Source organism: Malaya genurostris, chromosome 1, assembly GCF_030247185.1.
Source record: "Malaya genurostris strain Urasoe2022 chromosome 1, Malgen_1.1, whole genome shotgun sequence".
Classification (NCBI taxonomy): domain Eukaryota; kingdom Metazoa; phylum Arthropoda; class Insecta; order Diptera; family Culicidae; genus Malaya; species Malaya genurostris.
Window position 1 is genome coordinate 161211479 of NC_080570.1, and position 19458 is coordinate 161230936.

General features: G+C 40.8%; 3 protein-coding genes across 3 annotated transcripts; 2 read left to right on the forward strand and 1 right to left on the reverse strand.

Annotated features, from left to right (window-relative positions):
- Positions 1 to 218: 218 nt before the first annotated feature.
- On the forward strand, positions 219 to 5080 carry LOC131426515 (actin-5C). The gene is made up of 2 exons (XM_058589315.1): positions 219 to 455; positions 3710 to 5080. Exon 2 carries the CDS (start codon positions 3718 to 3720, stop codon positions 4846 to 4848), a length of 1131 nt encoding a protein of 376 aa, XP_058445298.1. The 5' UTR covers positions 219 to 455; positions 3710 to 3717; the 3' UTR covers positions 4849 to 5080.
- A 6268-nt stretch (positions 5081 to 11348) lies between these two features.
- LOC131426517 (NKAP family protein CG6066-like) lies at positions 11349 to 12946 on the forward strand. The gene is made up of 2 exons (XM_058589317.1): positions 11349 to 12642; positions 12704 to 12946. Exons 1-2 carry the CDS (start codon positions 11468 to 11470, stop codon positions 12873 to 12875), a joined length of 1347 nt encoding a protein of 448 aa, XP_058445300.1. The 5' UTR covers positions 11349 to 11467; the 3' UTR covers positions 12876 to 12946.
- Positions 12851 to 14749, reverse strand: LOC131426516 (zinc finger protein OZF-like). The gene is made up of 3 exons (XM_058589316.1): positions 14589 to 14749; positions 13496 to 14527; positions 12851 to 13434 (listed from the first exon to the last, which is right to left on the reverse strand). Exons 1-3 carry the CDS (start codon positions 14703 to 14705, stop codon positions 12943 to 12945), a joined length of 1641 nt encoding a protein of 546 aa, XP_058445299.1. The 5' UTR covers positions 14706 to 14749; the 3' UTR covers positions 12851 to 12942.
- Positions 14750 to 19458: the final 4709 nt, after the last annotated feature.

The following is a 19458-nucleotide window of genomic DNA, read 5'->3' on the forward strand; positions in this document are numbered from 1 at the left end:
ACAGCAACTGTTGACCGAGCGTGCCTGTGTTCGTGAGCAAAGCAAGCGCTGGAACTGGAATGGATACCCAAACGATACCGCGGCGAGCCGGAAAGTTTGCGTCTGTAGTGGTTCCTCTGCTTCCAGTAATACCATATATGGTCAAAAGCGAAGCGATCCGGTATGCTGCCAACGGCTCGAATGGTGGGGTACTATTTATAATCTGAGTGTTGTTTAAAAATTGTATCACTACAGTTCTTGTAATCGTGCTGTGAACATTATTTAGTATAAAAAGCGAGTCAGAAAGTGGCTCTGACGGAGTGTCTGTAAAACAGTCGTGGCTTAAACATTTTCTGTGAAAACCAGAAGCTACGCAACGTCTCTTCCTTGAAGGAACAATAGCACGAGCAGAAAAAAAACAACAACACACAATTAATTTATTTGTAATTTAGGATCTATATTTAATAAAACCAAATGTAAGTACAGTTCTGTTTCGTATCGCAAAAAAACAAAACGCTGAAGAAAAACTAAGCAAGTGTAAAAAAAAAAACGATTCGACAAGTGCCAACCACTCAGCAAGGACTAAAAAGGACATTTATGGCTGGTGCCAGTGTTTACGTGTTTGGTTAAAATTGAAAATTGTGTCCATCTAAAAGACTGCCGAAACAGTTATCGCGAAAGTGACTTGTGCTACAAGCGGCGAAATTGGCCACCTCATCTCTTTTCTTCGCCCGATCGGTTCGCCCTACATTGGAACTGGTTATCCCTTTGATTTGAAATGCAATCGGTAGTGCCCAGAGTGTCAGTTCTGGAATGTTTCTATGCGGTCACATGCCATTCACGCCAACTAGGCGTAAAATTTACATATGCATGTGGTTGAAGTGAGCGCCTCCACAAGACTTCCGAAAGAAGTTGAAGTCGTCGGTGTGGGCTGCTTGCGGTGGCGTATTCAAGCGGTTCAAGCATAGGCGAAATTTTCCACAAGAATGTTCGTTGGCTGTAACTGGCACCAACAGCCACGTAAACGAATGGACTAACTAACCGGTCACATCCATTCCCGCGGGCAGTGGGATCGAAAGCTCCTTTGCGAAGAATGGTCGAATTCAGTGTGCATTGGTTTTTTTGCCGGAGTAGATTCCGGAAAGTTCCAGCAGCGTGTTCCAACGACAAATTCAAGGTTGCACGTGACTCATCGATTGTCTTTTTTATCACGTCATGATAAGGGAACTACGTGAGCTGCCGAAACGGCGACCACCGACACGTTTTGATGGCCATTGGTTTCATAATTCACCATCCACCATGCAGATATGACACGTTGGACTACTTCGGAGTTTGATAATTCAGGGGGTTCGAGTGGCACTTTGCAAGTTTGTTGTTTGATTTGCACTTTTGCTAGTGAAATATTTCTTTCTTAACCCGACAATCATGCAATCATACTATCGGAGAGCTTATTTAGTCCACCAATCCGTGTTAACATTGATCGAAAAACATGTCACAATTCGGATAGTAGTACAGTTTTGAGAAATAAATGTATTGTCACTAAAATTCTTTTAAATGATTGAAATTGTTAGAAATTTCATCATGACCTGTTTTCAATAAGATATTCAAATTCCGGAACCGACCATTTTATTCAAACTCTACCACTGCAAAAGTTTCAGAACGAAATATATCGTAATTTTTAAAACTCGATTTGACAAAATGTCTTTTGAACGTTCATTTCTGCTTCACGACTAATTGTTAACAAATTATAAACTGATTCTCAACGTTTTTCCATAAATTTCAGCAGTTGAAATTTTAACTGTTTTAAATTATCCAAAAAAAAATTTATCTTTCGGTAACATTTGAACATTTCTACGTTATAAGAAAACAGTTAAAATTTCAACTGCTAAAAAATTTATAATTAAAAGAAAAGTTCATCCCGAGTACCACCCTGTCATCAAAAGCATCCCATGACGCGTCCACACACTGTCCGGCTGACTTTCCTTCACTTCCCCCACAGTACAGGCTACCCGTAACCAACTGCTTTTTCAAGTTCGCGCAACCCTTTTCCGCTTCCCGTGCACACCCCGCTGACAAAGCATCTTCAGCAGCACAGCTCACAGCTCTCTCACTCACACAACCATACTGTATGGCGGCCGGTTCCTGCTGCACTATAATCGAGCCACAAATGGATTGTCGATGGACGAAGCAGATCCAGTGTCAGCAGGGGTACGGGGTGCGGCGGGGTACCGCTACAATGACTTTACGTGGAAATTAAGCATTTTTCAAACATTGCCTTATATGGTCATGTTCACCGGATTGGTCGAATGCGCGAGAGCGGCCGTGAGAGAACGAGAGCTTTCGTTCCAGCGCAACTGACAACTGGGTGGGAAGCTTTTTTTGTCTCTCTGAGGCGCTCTCGATTCAACTTGAAGTTTTGAACTACCGCTATTTGGTGGCCGGCGATGTGGTTCGAGCAAAGCTTCACACACTGGCTGGACTGGAAGTCCAAAAAGAGCCGTTAGCAGAGAGCGTCGCTTTCCAGCCACCAGCGCGAACTCGGCTGCTCATTCGCTTGCCTTCATTCGAACCGGGTAGTCGCGTGTGTGTCCTCCCGTACAAAAAGTGTACCAGTGCAAGTACTCTCCTTGGAATACCAGTGGTTCCCGTCTGCCTGCTTACCGGTGTGCAACTTCTGCTTCTCGTTTGGACTCAAAACCGTGAAAAAAGCTTTCCGGTACGTGTGATTAATCAGGTTTGATAGCTACAATCTAGTTCCAAAGTCCAGCAATTACCAAAAGTTGGTGCAGAAAAAAGATGTTCCCATCGATGGAACACACGATAACGGGAATAATCTTGGGCGTTGGTCGGCTTTTCACAATCTCCCGATTTCGTTGCGTCCAAAGTGGAGGAAATACCGGCATCTGCCTTTTCTGCTTTGATATTTCGAATTATTTCTGATTTTCCAGTGCCGACCACATGGTCATTTGTAACTTTGCACGACTGTACCCAGTACTGTGAGAAATGAAACGTTTTTTTTCGTCCAACCGATCCGGCTACCTGCTACCGGGAAGATTCTTTTCAAGAAACCACCTTAGTGATTTTCTTATTCTTTCTGAATCATCGGCCATTATATTTCTATTCTCATGCACACTCACACATACAAGCCTAGGAAAAAAAACGGCTCCGATTTGCGTGGATGTGTGTGTATGTAGATTCGAAGTTTACGTCAGTCTGAGATGAGAATGGTCCCGAAAATAATATGATGCAACGGAAAACCTAACGCAAAGCAAGTGAACCGATAGGTTGGCAAAGAAAAATAGTTGGCGCTGACGATCGTTTTTTTTTACACTTGATTTATTTTTTCTTATTTTAACGGTAATTGCAGCAGTTTTTTTTCGAACGGTTTTTCTAACTTTATCGATCGACGATTGTCAGAACAAAAGACTTAAACGAGTGTTCAATATAGTTACCCGATATTTTTTCGGTTTTCATGTAGAAAATTTTAGTTGGTGGTAATCACGTTATACTTGACGTAACACAATCAGATAACACACACCAAGGAATAGTCATGTGATTACTTATCTTCGAATTCAAAATATACTTTGATCACCATGGCAACGTTCGGTCTAGTGCTGTCATGTGATGGTTCATTAGCGAAAAAAATCGTTCCAAAAGAAAATTACTGCAAGCAAAAGATAAAAAACCTGTGATTAATCAATTTTTTTTCTCCCGTTTTCCCAACGCACAGATATCAACATGTGTGACGAAGAGGTTGCCGCGCTCGTTGTCGACAATGGATCCGGTATGTGCAAAGCCGGTTTCGCCGGTGACGATGCCCCCCGGGCCGTGTTCCCCTCGATCGTAGGTCGCCCCCGGCACCAGGGTGTGATGGTCGGTATGGGCCAGAAGGACTCGTACGTCGGTGACGAGGCCCAGAGCAAGCGTGGTATTCTGACGCTCAAATACCCGATCGAGCACGGTATTGTCACAAACTGGGACGATATGGAGAAGATCTGGCATCACACCTTCTACAATGAGCTGCGTGTTGCCCCCGAGGAGCACCCAGTCCTGCTGACAGAGGCCCCGCTCAACCCGAAGGCCAACCGTGAGAAGATGACACAGATCATGTTCGAAACGTTCAACACACCGGCCATGTACGTTGCCATCCAGGCCGTGCTGTCGCTGTACGCCTCAGGTCGTACCACCGGTATCGTGCTTGATTCCGGTGACGGTGTTTCGCACACAGTACCAATCTACGAAGGATACGCTCTGCCACACGCTATTCTCCGTCTGGATTTGGCCGGTCGCGATTTGACCGACTATCTGATGAAGATCCTGACCGAGCGTGGTTACTCGTTCACCACCACTGCCGAGCGTGAAATTGTCCGTGACATCAAAGAGAAGCTCTGCTACGTTGCACTCGACTTTGAACAGGAAATGGCCACCGCTGCCTCGTCCTCCTCGCTGGAGAAATCCTACGAACTTCCTGACGGACAGGTCATCACCATCGGAAACGAACGTTTCCGTTGTCCGGAAGCTCTGTTCCAGCCCTCATTCCTGGGTATGGAAGCGTGCGGTATTCACGAGACCACCTACAACTCGATCATGAAGTGCGATGTCGACATCCGAAAGGATCTGTATGCCAACACAGTATTATCCGGCGGTACCACCATGTACCCAGGCATTGCCGATCGCATGCAGAAGGAAATCACCGCCCTGGCCCCGTCGACGATGAAAATCAAGATCATTGCCCCTCCAGAGCGCAAATACTCCGTCTGGATCGGTGGTTCTATCCTTGCCTCGCTGTCGACCTTCCAGCAGATGTGGATCTCCAAGCAGGAATACGACGAATCCGGCCCATCCATTGTCCACAGAAAGTGCTTCTAAGCTATCTTCGCTTACTAGCAGTACTAACTGTAACAATAACAACACTCTTTTACCAACAACATCAATGAGGAAAACAAGAGCCAAAATTAAAGCGAAATTACACGAGAAAGAGATTACAACAACAACAACAACAAGATCCTTTCCATCACGAAGCAGAAGAAGACAGTTAAAAAAGACATTTGAGAAAAACTTAAAAATAAAAAGACAATTCCTGTATTATTACTTATAATAATCGAAGCGAGTAATGTATTTTTTGTCGTCAAATCGTCCCATATTTCCATTGTTTTTTTTTTTCTCGTTTAGAATTGATTATTTAGTCACATCATCACACGGTTAATCGCATATTTGTTGTGTATTTTATTTTACGTATAGCCAGTTAGGTTTAGCGAACAAAACAATTGAGAGCGAGAGCAAACTTAGTCGTCCTATTTTCTTTTTCAATTTAAAAAATGTTTATTGAAGATACACACATACGCATTATTATTATATGATTATCGTTATTGAAGAAGAGTAACCGATAAACGAGTGCGAGAGAGAGAGAACCAAAAAAAAAGTTACTACTACTTATTATGATAAAATGATCGAAATAATACTTCCATGTTTTTTGTATTCGGTAGCAAACAGCATTAGATGAGGAGAAACGAAAGAAAAAAGAAAGGAAAAACCGACAAAAAAAAACTTTAAAACAATTGACGCCCGCGCGCCGACAAGGCGGCGAGGAGGAAGTCAAAGTGAAAAAGTACGCAAAAAAAGCATCCATAATCGAATGATTAATTCCCACTTGGCATTAGCTTAGGGCTTAAACAATTATTTATTAGCGTTTAATTTATACACTTTCGTGGCATTGATTGTGCGGAGTCAACTAATTTATTCATTTTCACTTTCAACTTTTTCTGCATTTCCAAACGAAAAAAAAAACAACTCTTCTACAAGAGAAGAATGAGAGACGTTGATTGCGCGTTTTGATAAGAAAAACGGAATGAAAAACTAACTCAAGGAGAAATTATGAATAAAAGTAATGGATTGATTCAATTGAATAAAAAAAAACAGCAAACGGGGCAAAGGTTAAACTTCCCACTCTGGACGAATGAATCCTGCTCTCGTGTTGTGTTCGCTGACATCGAGCAGCAGGAGCTGGTATCAGTTTGGGGGTTGCCTTTTCCTGGGATGATCATTCGAATTAAACAAAAAATGACTTATTTTTTTGGTTCTCTTCTCAACTTTTCGCGATGCGTGTGTATGTGTGTTGTTCCTGTGATTTATAGGCTCCGTAGACCGTTGACTGACTAACATTCATATTCTGTATTTAGATCGAATGTAAGAATTTCTGCTTTCCATGTCGAATGAATTTCCAATGAATTTTCCATACAAAAACTTCACTTGATCGCAGAGTGGAAGTTTTCTTATTCATTCAAAATATAGAAAAAGGCTGTTTATCTGAATTTTCTATCTTCAACTAACTGTACGCTCGTTTTCTGCCCTTTATTGGTTGTTTATTTTTCTTCTAAGAGCCAAATTATTTTGGAATGGTAAATTTTCGCTTTTTGATGTCTATATAAACTATCAGCTTAGATTCAGGAATACTTGCTTGTATCAAGCATACATCTTCACATAATTTGGTCCATGGCTGCTCGTCGGCAGCCACTCAAGGCACGGATGCTTCGGAGATCACCCTCCACTTGATCGATCCATCTTGCTCGCTGCGCTCCTCTTTTTCTTGTCCCAGTGGGATTAGATTCAAGAATCATTTTAACTGGGCTGTCGTCCGCCTTCTTTATGACATTCCCAGTCCACCGTAGACGTCCGATTTTAGCTGTCCGTATGATAGGTGGTTCTCCTAGCAGCTGTTCCAATTCGAGATTCATACGCCGTTTCCACGTTCCGTTTTCCATCTGCACTCCGCCATAGATGGTTCCCAGCATCTTTCTCTCGAAAATACTAACGGCGCGTTGATCCTCTGCCAACATAGTCCAGGTCTCGTGGCCATAGAGAACAACCGGTCTAATGAGCGTTTTGTAGATGATCAGTTTCGTGCGGTTGCGTACTTTTCTCGATCGAAGGGTTTTTCTGAGTCCAAAGGATGCACGATTCCCTGCCAAAATACATCTCTGAATTTCGTAGTGTTTCTTCTTCAGCTTTCAGTCCGATGTATGTTTCCATCATCTTCAAAACCTTCCCAAAATCAACTAAAGTACATCTCCCCAATTTTAGGAAATCAGTGATGACCTCTAATTTTAGGTAAATGTAAGTTTGCCCAAAACGTACCCATTTCTTACGATCAAGTCAAAGTTTGAGTAGATATCGACCTAATTTTGGGTAGCTTATAGAAGAGTTCGACAGTGAGCGATTTCTTCTGAATAAAAGATACAAGATCAGTGTTGGATACAAGAGAGTCCATCACCTTGCCGTAGCCCACTCCGAGATTCGAAGGGACTCGAGAGCGGACTTTGTAAAAATATTCACCAAATGTTGCAATATCTTTGAAAAACCCTTAGGTAAACGCAATAGGTAATTTAATGTGATTAGCTTCAAATTGATGCAACATGGGTTACTTAACATCGATTAAATCCATAAAGTTGGTTAGGTGGGATAAAACACGAGGTCTGTTCAAAAAGGGTGTACGTTATTTGGCCGAATTTTATTTGGCATAAATTTGTTTTGCATAAATTTGACTGGCATAACTTTTGATTGGCATAAATTTGTTTGGCATAATGTCTTTTGACATAAAATAAAAAGACATACTGTTTCATTTGGCATAACTGTTGTTTGGCATAATTTTCATCTGGCATAATTTCAATTGTGCATATTTTCTTTAGATATTCTATTTATTCTGGGAGTATTTCCGATTAGTGCTCGATCCTTACTCTCGATTTTGAAGTGAATAAGTGAATAGCCACATAAACGAAGCCAAGGAGGCTCGGTGGCAGTCAGCCACCGAGGCGACGCCGGCTGAGTCGGCCGCCGACCCGCCGTCGGAAGCGGCGGCCCCCGCACACAAACCTGTAATCCACTCGTTTGCCCGGTCTATTCAAAGCTAGGAGCTATCCCTTGGCCTCGCATTAAAAAACCGCAAGGCGGCGAAGCCGCGTTTTGCATTTATTTTCTAGTTTTAGACCACAACGAGGACAAGGCAACCTCGGCCGAGGTAACGCAGTCCGAGTCGTCCAATCACTAATCGGAAAACCTATAATCCAAGTGTTTCAGGCCGTTATGTATTTCAACCTTTTAAATCACTCTCAGAATAAAACGAATCAAAAGAAAATATGCACAATTGAAATTATGTCAAATGAAAATTATGCCAAACAACAGTTATGCCAAATGGAACAGTATATATTTTTTATTTTATGCCAAACGACATTATGCCAAATAGATTTATGCCAAACAAAAGTTATGCCAAACAAAGTTATGCCAAACAAAATTCGGCCAAATAACGTACACCCGTTCAAAAAGTATCCGGAATTCTCATTTTCATCGATTATTGACGTGCTGGGTCGACCGGAGCGTTCGTCGTCTTCAACGTCTTCGCGGTCATCTTGGAAACGCTTATACCACTCGTAAACACTTTTTTTTTTTCATAGCAGACTCACCGTAGGCTCTCTGTAACATTTCGCACACTTGGTTACACTTTATTTCATTTTTCACGCAAAATTTAATACAAATTCTTTGACTCTTCAATTCTTCCATTGTTTAAACTAACAAAAATCGCCGAGCTCAAAAAAACACGTCTACACCAGCCGCTACAAGACAGAATGTAAACAATGAATACAGCTGAAAATTTCACCATGCATTAGGGACATATGTACCAACACAATAAAAAAAAATTTTTGACCACCGGACTCTCCAGACGCGCGCAATAAAAAATTCCGGGAACTTGTTGAACAGACCTCGTATATGAAGTGGCCAAAATACCTCCTCTGTTACTCTACTTGCTTCTGGCAAAGATATCATATTAACAAGATATCCAGCTCTCCCATTTCCCGAACAAATTATTGGCAACATTCTTTCTTGCGAGCATGGCGCCCTCAGGCGAGTCCGCATCGAATCTCGTACATAGAAGCAGGGGAAAGAAATGTCAAATTCGTGTGCGCCAAAATAGCAGCACTGCGCACCCATACAATTGACATGATATGTTGAATGTGATGCCGTGCGATGGCGTTGCTGAACTGAAGATTGATTTTCCTCAAAGCTGACAGGGTCTGCTTCTGGTCTTCCGCAACTTAATTTCGAGTGAAAATTACCAACACAATCAAAAATAGTCTAGACGAACAACGTTGAGAAAAATAACCTTCCAACATCGCTAATACAGTTAAATTTATATTATCGACGTAATCCAATAACATATTGTGACGATTCATTTTCAAATATTATGATGAATTCAGGCATCCCTGTAAGCAGCTGATCAGTTTTGACAAACGAGGGGGAATCTTTATATAACACAAGGGGTGTACCGATAGTAAATAGTTCGCGCAGTACAATATAGGTGAAACTAGTGCATCACGAAAATTAATTTTTATAAGAATTTACTCATACTGTAATGTCCGTTAGTCTGTGGAATAAGGGCGAAACTTATTTTATGTTGATTCATTCAATTAATATAGAAGAAAAGTGGAGAAATTGGCTAAATAAACCAACAATTCATTAGCTTATCAACAAATTTTCTGAGTATACGATAATTTCTAAATAGGAATTGAAACTAAACTCGAAACATCCATTAATGTTTTTCTCCATTTGCTGTGGACGAGCCCTCTTTTTTTTAGTTTGAATAACATCTGCCAAACACAGAGATGCCAGTTCTAGATATTTGTCTGCAAATCTGCAAATTGTTTTAAATAAGCTGCAGACATGGTTGCAGACTTCTGAAAATCATATTTTTCTCAGACATTCGTAAAAATTCTTCTAAAATCGTCACTGTTCATTTTTTTCGCTTGCTAAACAAATTTCGTGCTCCATTCTTTCCCGCATTGTCTTAAATACGGATGAATTCTTACACGACTGCTCGTTTCTGGGTGCTCGATCCACCCGATTGACAGCGACATTATAAATGCCATTCAATTTTCGCTCATTTTATAAATATGTTAGTGTAAAAATTAGGCGACTTACACCAATTGCTTACACTCCAGCTTGAGGAATGCATAATGGTAAGGTAAGCCTTTCTGATGATTTCCAGTGAATTTCAACAGTTTATGCTGGAATTCTAACAAGTACTGGTTATTTACTATTTCTGTATATCCGAAAAACTTGAAGATTCGAATTTGTATATTCAGTTATATAATTTTTTTTGGAAATAAACTGAAAATCAGCGCGCAAACGTGAAAAGTCGAGAATGAACACACTTAAATTTTCTTGCTGATGCATAAAAATGCCGAGATTCGCACAGATCGGTAATCGTCTTGGAAAAATGTATAATTACTGAGAATCTCGGCAATCCAAAATTTGTTAACTTGTCAACAGAAATTTTGCTATCAGCTCGGCAAAGCTATCAAGATGGAATCATGAATTGCCGAGTCATCAGTAATCGAAAAAAGGAAAAAGAAATCTTCATTATTGTATGAAATTAATTGTATTAATATCACAAAAGCTAATGTTGGAGTGTTAATTTCAATTCAGCAAACAAAAAACGCGCAAATATAAAAAGAAAACATCACGGCTAAAGACTAAATTTTCTAGTTTTCTAGTGTACCTCTACCTGGAAATAAGCGGATATTTTTAAATACATATATATGCAAAGTAGATAGTTTTTGATCTCACTTATCTGTTCATAAAATATACAAATCTTCCTCCTTCATCCAATTTACATGTTTTCCAGTGCCACGAGCAATGGCGAGGTGATGCGACGTGCATCGAAAAGAGACATTAGATGATAAGTGTCTCACCGAGTTTCAGTAAAAGCTAACTCACTGTTCGAAATCTCGGCAAACGGTTTTGCTGATCTCGGTTTATTTGTTGTTTACTGACAAGTTCATAATATAATGCCAAACTTCGGCAAAAGAACGCGCTTTACCGAGATATCAGCATATTACTTTAACGATTTTCGGAAAAGAGCATGTGAATTACTGAATGATCAGTAAAATGTTGTGTTGCCGATCTAATTCGGCATTTCATTATGCCGAGCTCGAGAAACGGTTTTAAGTGTGAATATGAAAAACCCGAATTGACAATTCATTACGCATCTTCTCACTCAATTTCGATAGATTTCTGAACCAACCAACTGGAGGTGAAATTCGTTCGGTTGTCGCACTGGATTCTACGTTGATTCGAATTTCATTCTGAATTCCACATGGATTTGATTCGAAATTCATTCCGAACTGATAATGTGGGCATTGGCTCTGAAATAGAATTTTGAGCTATGTTTCTTTCCAACTTCGTGGGAAAATTCAAAAACACCCAAAACCGCCCTATCTCACCACCAGTGATAATTCAACCTTGTGATTCGGCTGGATCATAAAGAAGTGGGTACAATTGCATGTGGCAACACTATCCACTGACAGATTTTGGAAATAAACAAAACCCTATACAAGGAGTGCGACGTTTACAGGCATTCAAGATATTTTTTATTGATTTTAATTCAGTCGTAGATGCTTCCTATATTATTTGCCTGAAATAAGTGAAATCCATCAAGATGGTAAGCCGTAGTCGTTCTCGAGAGCGAACGCATAATGTTCACCAAAAGCACAATGGGAGAGAGGAAATACACAATAGAAGAAAAGTTAGTCGAAGTTCCAGCGACAGTGACAACAGCAGCGATAGCGATAGTAGCCGGGATCAGTCACGCAGCGAAAAACGAAGGCGTAGGTCAAACTCAAGTTCTCGTGGTAGGCATCGTTCACAGTATGAGCGTAAGCCAAAGGATAAATCACGGCGGAGGTCAGTATCGGAAGAGCGTCATCGTCGCCGATCTAGATCGAAATCTAAAACTAAAGATCGCAAAAAGCCTCGTTCACCGGACAGACGGCGATCGAAATCAAAGTCCAGGGATCGCAACAAACGAACCCCGGAACGGCGACGTAAGTCGCGATCCAGGAGTAGGCAGCGTCAAGAGAAGCATCACTACGGGCTCGGTTACAATGGTTCAACAGGTGTGGAGGCAGGAGAATTCAGCAAGAAATGGGAACACGATATGTACCAGGAACGACAATCCCGCCGGGATGCGGATCGCACTTACCGTTCCGGTGGCCGGTTCAACAAGGACGCGATGGATGATGAATTTCTGCAGTCCCGAAGATTGCAGCGGGAAATTATTGGAGAAGAAGGCGTTGCGATAGCCTGGGCAGAGTCACCTTCCCCACGGGACTCGTCCGATGATGAACGGGAACAGGCACTGGAAAAGAAGGCTCTCAAAAAGGCTTCGAAAAAGAAGAAGAAAAAAGATAGCGACAAGAAAGATAAGAAGAAAAAGAAATCCTCCAAGAAAAAAAGTCGTAAAAAAGAAAGTACAAAGAAGAAGAAGAAAAAGAAGGAAGTATCTTCGACGGACAGTTCGTCGTCATCGGATAGTGAGGAGGGTGAAGAGGAATGGGTGGAGAAATCTTTGATGGGTAAGCCAAGATCTGTCAGAGCTGGTAGTTCCAAGGGAACGTTGGAGGAGGAATCCCCGGATGGAGTGGTCGGTCCCGTGAAGGCAAGTGGTAATCTTAATCAGAAGGACTTTGGCAGGGCACTTCTGCCGGGTGAGGGTGCCGCAATGGCCGCCTACGTTACCGAGGGCAAACGAATACCTCGTCGTGGTGAGATCGGTTTGACTTCGGACGAAATTGACACGTTCGAGAAGGTTGGATACGTTATGAGCGGAAGCAGGTAAGAGCTTGATTCTATGCTGTCAGTGAAACTTTTATTTACCGTTTGATTTGTTTTCCAGACACCGTCGCATGGAGGCTGTCCGTATTCGTAAGGAAAATCAAATCTATTCGGCAGATGAGAAACGCGCTTTGGCAATGTTCAGCAAGGAGGAACGCCAGAAACGGGAGAACAAGATATTGTCACAGTTTAAGGAGATGATCAGTGCAAAACTAGCCACCGACAAACACTGAGAAGAATATTCAACTGTTCGGAATTTTACGATTTGTATTTTTGAAAATAAACAAACTTAATTCAACATCAACTCGGATCCAGTGCAAGCACCGTCTGATTCGCGATCATATAATGCTGATCTTCTTCGTCGACTGGGTCACCATCCTGCTCGATAATCACGGTTAACGAACCCATTTTGACCGCTTTCGCATTCGGGTGCACTTTCAGATGTCGCTTGAGAGCATTCGAGTCGTTGAGTTTCTTTCCCTCACAAAGGTAACACTGAAAGGGACTGCTGGCCAGCCCATCGTGGATACGCATATGGATGGTCAAGTTACCCCGGAGAGCAAACGATTTATGACAAACAGTACACTCGTACGGTTTCTGCCCGCTGTGCAAGAATTTGTGTACCTTCAGATGATTGACCTGTCGAAAAGAAAGGGCGCACGTGTCACACTTGTAGGGACGCTCGTCCGAGTGGACCAATCGGTGTGTCTTGAGCGATGTCTCGTAGCCAAACTTTTTATGACAAACCGTACACTCGTACGGTTGCTCTTTGGTATGACTGCGAAGATGAACCTAAACACCAAGAAGATTATTTCATTCCTTGAAAAACTTGTCTTTTATTTTACAAACCTACCTTCAAGTGAGCTCTAATCTTGAAGCTTTTATCACAAAACGTACACAAAATCTTCGTATCGGAATGGATCTGCTTATGGCTCCGCAGAGAGATCTTGTTCGAGTACAGCTTGTGACAGACATCACACTCGACCGGTTCCGTGGCCTGTTTCGGTTGTTCACCTTTCGTGTGTCTCAACTCGTGCAGTTTCAGGAGTTTGCTAGATTTGAACCATTTCCGGCACGTCTGGCAGCAGTAGTTTTTCTCCTGCACGTGAGTGCTGTGGTGCGCTTCCAGAACTGTTTTCTGGGAAAATTCCTTGCCGCACAAATCACACACGAACGGTTTCTCACCCAAATGGGCACTCTTGATGTGCCTTCGCAGATTTCGTCCACTCGTGTACGAATTGGAACAACTCTGGCAGTGGAAGTTTCGCTCCCTGGTGTGAATCACTTCATGGCTCTGCAGATGGGCCCGACGCGAAAACCAACGGTCACACTCTTTACACTGGAATCGCTCTTTCCCGTGATCTTTGAGATGTTTGTAAAGATCGGGACACTTTTCGAATCCTAGTCCACATGTTTCACAGAAGAATCTTTTTTCACCGTTGTTACCATACGGTTCCGACGGTTTCTCGCTCCCATCGAAAAACATTCCGGACACATTCTCTTCTTCAACATTTTCCTCGAGAAATTCCTCGATAGCATACACGATCGGTATTGAATCGTCCTGCTGCTCTTCCGATTGACTTTCCTCTTCGGATACCTCACCCGGATCAACAGCAGCTTCCGTTTTGAACACTTTATTTCTATTTTCACGAACCGACGTATCCCCATCGACGACATCCACCAGAAACTCAATGGTTTCAATCAGTGGTTTCGTCATCTCGGAAAGCTGACCAGTGTTTTTTTCAGCCTCCAACGGCTGTTGCTGAATCTCCTCCTGCAACTTTTGTTCGGCCGCTTCACATTGCAGCAGGAAATCATAGGCCAAATTGAGTGTATTTATGCACTCTACACAAATGCAACGAGGCAGGACATCATCCTGCTGGATCTGTGTATTATGGAAAAATCAACCCTCGTTAACAGTTCATCAGTCACATCGAAGTGCTTACCCGGATAGTGGTTAGTGATGACAATTTCTGTGCTACACTTTCGTTATGTTTGTTGGTTAAATCGAACAGATTTTGCTGCGCCTGACAGATTCGGCATATCGTTTGAAAGTATTCCATTAATTGAAATATGTTTTATTGTATACTAACAGTAGTATCTGTTGTTTACAATAATAATGTAATCTAATTGATGTCAACCGATCAGGCATGTGTGAATCTACTCACCAAAAACGCCTCTAGGAGCGAATAGATGTACTAATGTCAATGTCATTTTTTCATCAAATCCCACTAAAAAGTCCAGCCATGATTACTTTCAAACTAATAACCAAGGTCATTTTCAAACCACATTTATTCTGATTTATATCCATTTTCAAATTCTACAATGCCTTCAACTTACATTTCTGGCTTTTTAAATTTCCAATTCAATCGTCCCATGAAAGTTTTATCAGACTAAGTTCGTTTTCGTTTTATCATATTATTTCTAATCATTACTACAATTTGATTGATAGAATTCATTTCTCGTGAAAATTCAATAACATTACTTTAATAATAATGTAAATATCAGCCTCGCTGCTCTTGTAATATTTTGAATAAATAAAAGGAAATAATCTAGATAATCGATAGTAGATCTGCAGTTCAATAATACGTCACGCTTCAAACTTTTACAAGAAAAAATAATGATTTTACCAGTAGCCAGCTCCTCTGATAAACTTATTTGAATATAATTGAATATTTGAAAACAGGATTCAAAATTATTTTTCACTGCGCTTTAACTTGAATTGATATTTATGCAAATCATCGCATTATGAAACCAGTTAGAGTGTGAAAATATTGCCTAACCCCCATGTCAATTTATGTAGTAAGTGTGGATCAAAAAGTACAATTATTAAATTTCATTATTATATTTTCTTGTAAGCGCTACAATACTGTGTTTCCACGGAAACGTTCAAGAATATGGTTTGGATTACATTTGGAATAGTTTATTACGCTGTTCAAACAGCTTTTGTACAAGCAGGTTTGAATAACATTGCAATTGGGGGACGGGTATAGCGTGATGGGTAAGTCGATGCCTTTCACGCCGCCCGCCTGGGTTCGATTCCCAACCCCGCACATAGGGTCAGAAATTTTTTCTAGCCCGAAGAGGCGAATGACATTAATGTTAAAGCCTCTATAATTGAAACAAAAAAAAAACATTGCAATTCTGTAATGATGTAATTATTGTGGAAACTCCGTTTTATTAATGATCACAAATGATTACAGATTTTGAACACGGAGTAATACAGATTTTAATGAAACACTATATTCATCAATCCTGCATCAATACGTCAGTCTCATTTGAATGCATGAGTACGGTGCGGTCGTTGTTATTTTTTAAACAGAAAGATGTGGGGTTTCATCCGTGCTTTGGCCACTCCACGTTGTCACGCAGCAAGGTTTTTACTTAGTGCAGTCAAAAGAAAGTCCATTGAACTATAAGCGAAAATTAACTGGAAATATAGCCTGAGCTGCTGTGCCATCAATCGGTGTCATCTCAATTGAGGTGATGCCACCCAGAAGTAAAGAAAAAGAAAAATTTAAAAATCGGCTTTTGCAGCATCGCCACCGCGTGTATTGAGAATGGCATTGCGTGTCAGTGCACAAAGAGAAACACGAAACGTAATGACCGAGGCCACGGTGCTGGTGGTGGTGTTTTATTTTCGGCGCTGGTGTTTCAAGCTTCGGCGTACACCGAACCCGCGTGTTTTCAGTTTTGTTAAACACCGGAGCCGAGTGTTTTGAATTTCGCAAAGGCACCGAAGAGCACCCATGCGTTAATTATTTTGTCAATGAATTGAATTCAATCAAACGCGTATTGATGACAAAAGAATGAATCATTTAAACCCATTTTTCGTCATACCGTGGCTGTATAGGCGATTATAGTAGAAGCAACCGTATAAGGCAAAATTGGAAACACTCGGCTTCGGTGTTTGCCGAAGTCAGGAACATTCGACTTCAGTGCTGCCCGAAAATCCAAACACCGTTGCTTGGCAATTACACGACCACCTCTACGGGTGCTTTTTCTGCTGCGTTCGGTGTTTGTTATTCAACACGGGCACGGCAGCGTAGCATTCAATACTCCTGGTGGTGTGCTCATTAGTAAAGGTGAGTACCGTGTAGAACGGATACGTGTTCTTGCCATGCCTGTTTTGCAGGATCAGTCGTCGAATCGAAGATTAATTCAAGATTACAATATCCCAACGCCGCTTTGACGTATTAATGGGCCCGGGGTTAAGATTTATTTGTGTGCCCTTACCCGCATACGCATGGCTGCCAAATGGCTGACTAGACGCTGCCAGCTATAAAAATATAGCTGGCAGACATTCTGGTGACCGACTGCCTCGCCGCTGCCAGAAATACAACTCAAACGATACAACCGTATCCACCAGGATTTTTCCACATTGAAATCTTTGACATTTTCAGCGAAGGTGAGAAGATGAAAACGCTTGGCTAACTTAGATACAGGCGACTTTGTTTTGTCAAATTGAATTTGACAACCGTCACTGAATCGATTTTGGTAGCCGTCTGGTGGCCATGGCTGCCCAGGTAGCCAAAACGCTATGCGGGTAACTAACTGAATGACCTTTTTTTGCTAGGTTGGTTCCGTCAAGACTCCCCTACACTCAGGCAAAAAATACTTGAAATTTCATAATGATTTCGTATTGGTTTTAGCCACAAGAATATCTTATGCGAATCATAGGTCCGCCTTATGGAGTCATAAAAATAGGAATTCTAATAAAAAGCCTTATGAAATTCATACGAAATTTTTAGGAGCATTGTTCGAAATTTCCATGACAAACAAAACTTCTCTCATATACTGTGGAATTCATAAGTGGTTTGTATGAAAACTATAATAGTGATAGATGAGATGTATATTGCAGAGATATATTTTTCATATTAAACTCTTATGAAGTGGTGATTTTGGTGATTTTTCATGCACGTGCCAAAGTTGCCAGGTATACCGATTTCTCGGTATTTATATATAGATATTTGACCTCTATACCGCGATGCCGCGATACAGATATGTACTCCCAAAATACCGATAATTAACGGATCGTACACACTTAAAACCGATTCTCGAGCTCGGCATAATGAAATGCCGAATTATATCGGCAACACTTAATTTTACTGACTATTCAGTAATTAACATGCTCCTTTCCGAAAATCGTTAAAGTTCTATGCTGATATCTCGGTAAAGCGAGTTCTTTTGCTGAAGTTTGGCAAAATATTATACTGAACGTGTCAGTAAACAATAAATATACCGAGATCAGCAAAACCGTTTGCCGAGATTTCGAATAGCGACTTAGCTTTTACTGAAACTCGGTTGGACACTTGTCATTTAATGTTTCCTTTAGATTTTCCAAGCATCACGTCGCCATTGCTCGTGGAACTGGAAAACATCTAAACTGGATGAAGGAAGAAGATTTGTATATTTTATTAAAAGATAAGTAAAATCGAAAACTATCTAATTTGCATATATATTTATATCCGCTTATTTACAGGTGAGGTGAGGAGCACTAGACACAATTGTCTTTAGCCGTGATGTTTTCGTTTGGTGTTTGCGCTTTTGTGGTTTGCTGAATTGAAATGAACATCAATAAAATATTCCTTTCACCAACATTAGCTTTTGCTGATATTAATTTCATACAAAAATAACAAAATATCTTTCCTTTTTTCGATTACTGATGACTCGGCAATTCATGATTCCTTCCTGATAACTTTTGCCGAGCTGACAGCAAAACTTCTGCTGACAAGTTCGGCAATAATTGACAGTTGACAAATTTTGGATTGCCGAGATTCTCAGTGATTATACATTTTGCCGAGACGATTACCGAGCACTCGGCTGTGCAAATCTCGGCATTTTTTTGCCGAGATTCAGCAAGAAATTTTAAGTGTGTACAGATAAATACCGATTTTCGATTTTAGCTTGGTGTGAAACCTTTTTTTTTTGCTCGCCAAAATGAGCTTTGATTACATTTTCCTGGAACTTATGTTACGGGATTCTGATACCGATATGGTACAGATAGATTTTCGCGCCGAATACAGATTTTTGGAAAAAATACCTGGCAACGCTGGCACGTGCCCCCACTGATCCTTTGTAAAAGCAATGTCCCATAAGATCCATTGATAAATTTTCGGCCAGAAATCGTGAACCAGAAAGCTCAGTTATAGTTTATCTTTGGTGGTATCACGTTCGTGATGAAAATACTTAGGACGTTAACCATCTCGCGAATGAATTAAACTTTTAGATATATTTGGCAGTCGAGTAGTTAATTTTATCGAGTTGTTAAATTCAACTAAAACTGTGGCTCATTTCAAAGTGTGACAAATGGAAAATTATTCGGGTTTATTTTATACTGAAAATAAAATGATACCAAGCGATATAATATTTGTAATATAGAGAACGTAACTAGAACTCTGAGAAAAACTCGTCGTTTGACAATGTATTTAAAATGTCAAGCAGGTTATTTCTGACAACGACAAAATAACTGCTCGAATGTCAAATTTTAACAAAAAGTTTTTTTTTAAACTAAATACCCAAGAAGACCACATTGTAATTTGGAAAATAAATTTCCGAACCATGTTTTGTTGCGATGTTTTCACCCATGGGTCCCGGGTGCCATACTTAATTCTTGGTTAATTTTTCAAAAGGGCGTATAAGAAAGTGACAGTTTCTCTTTAATCACTCTCTCTTTCGATTATTGTGATGTGATTAAAAAGATTTTCTTTGATATCACCATTTTGTTTGAAAGTCGAAAGTTTCGGGTATCATTTCAGGCAAAGAGTTGAGTGATAAACGTGGAAACCGCTTGATAATTAATAGAAGAGAAAGTAA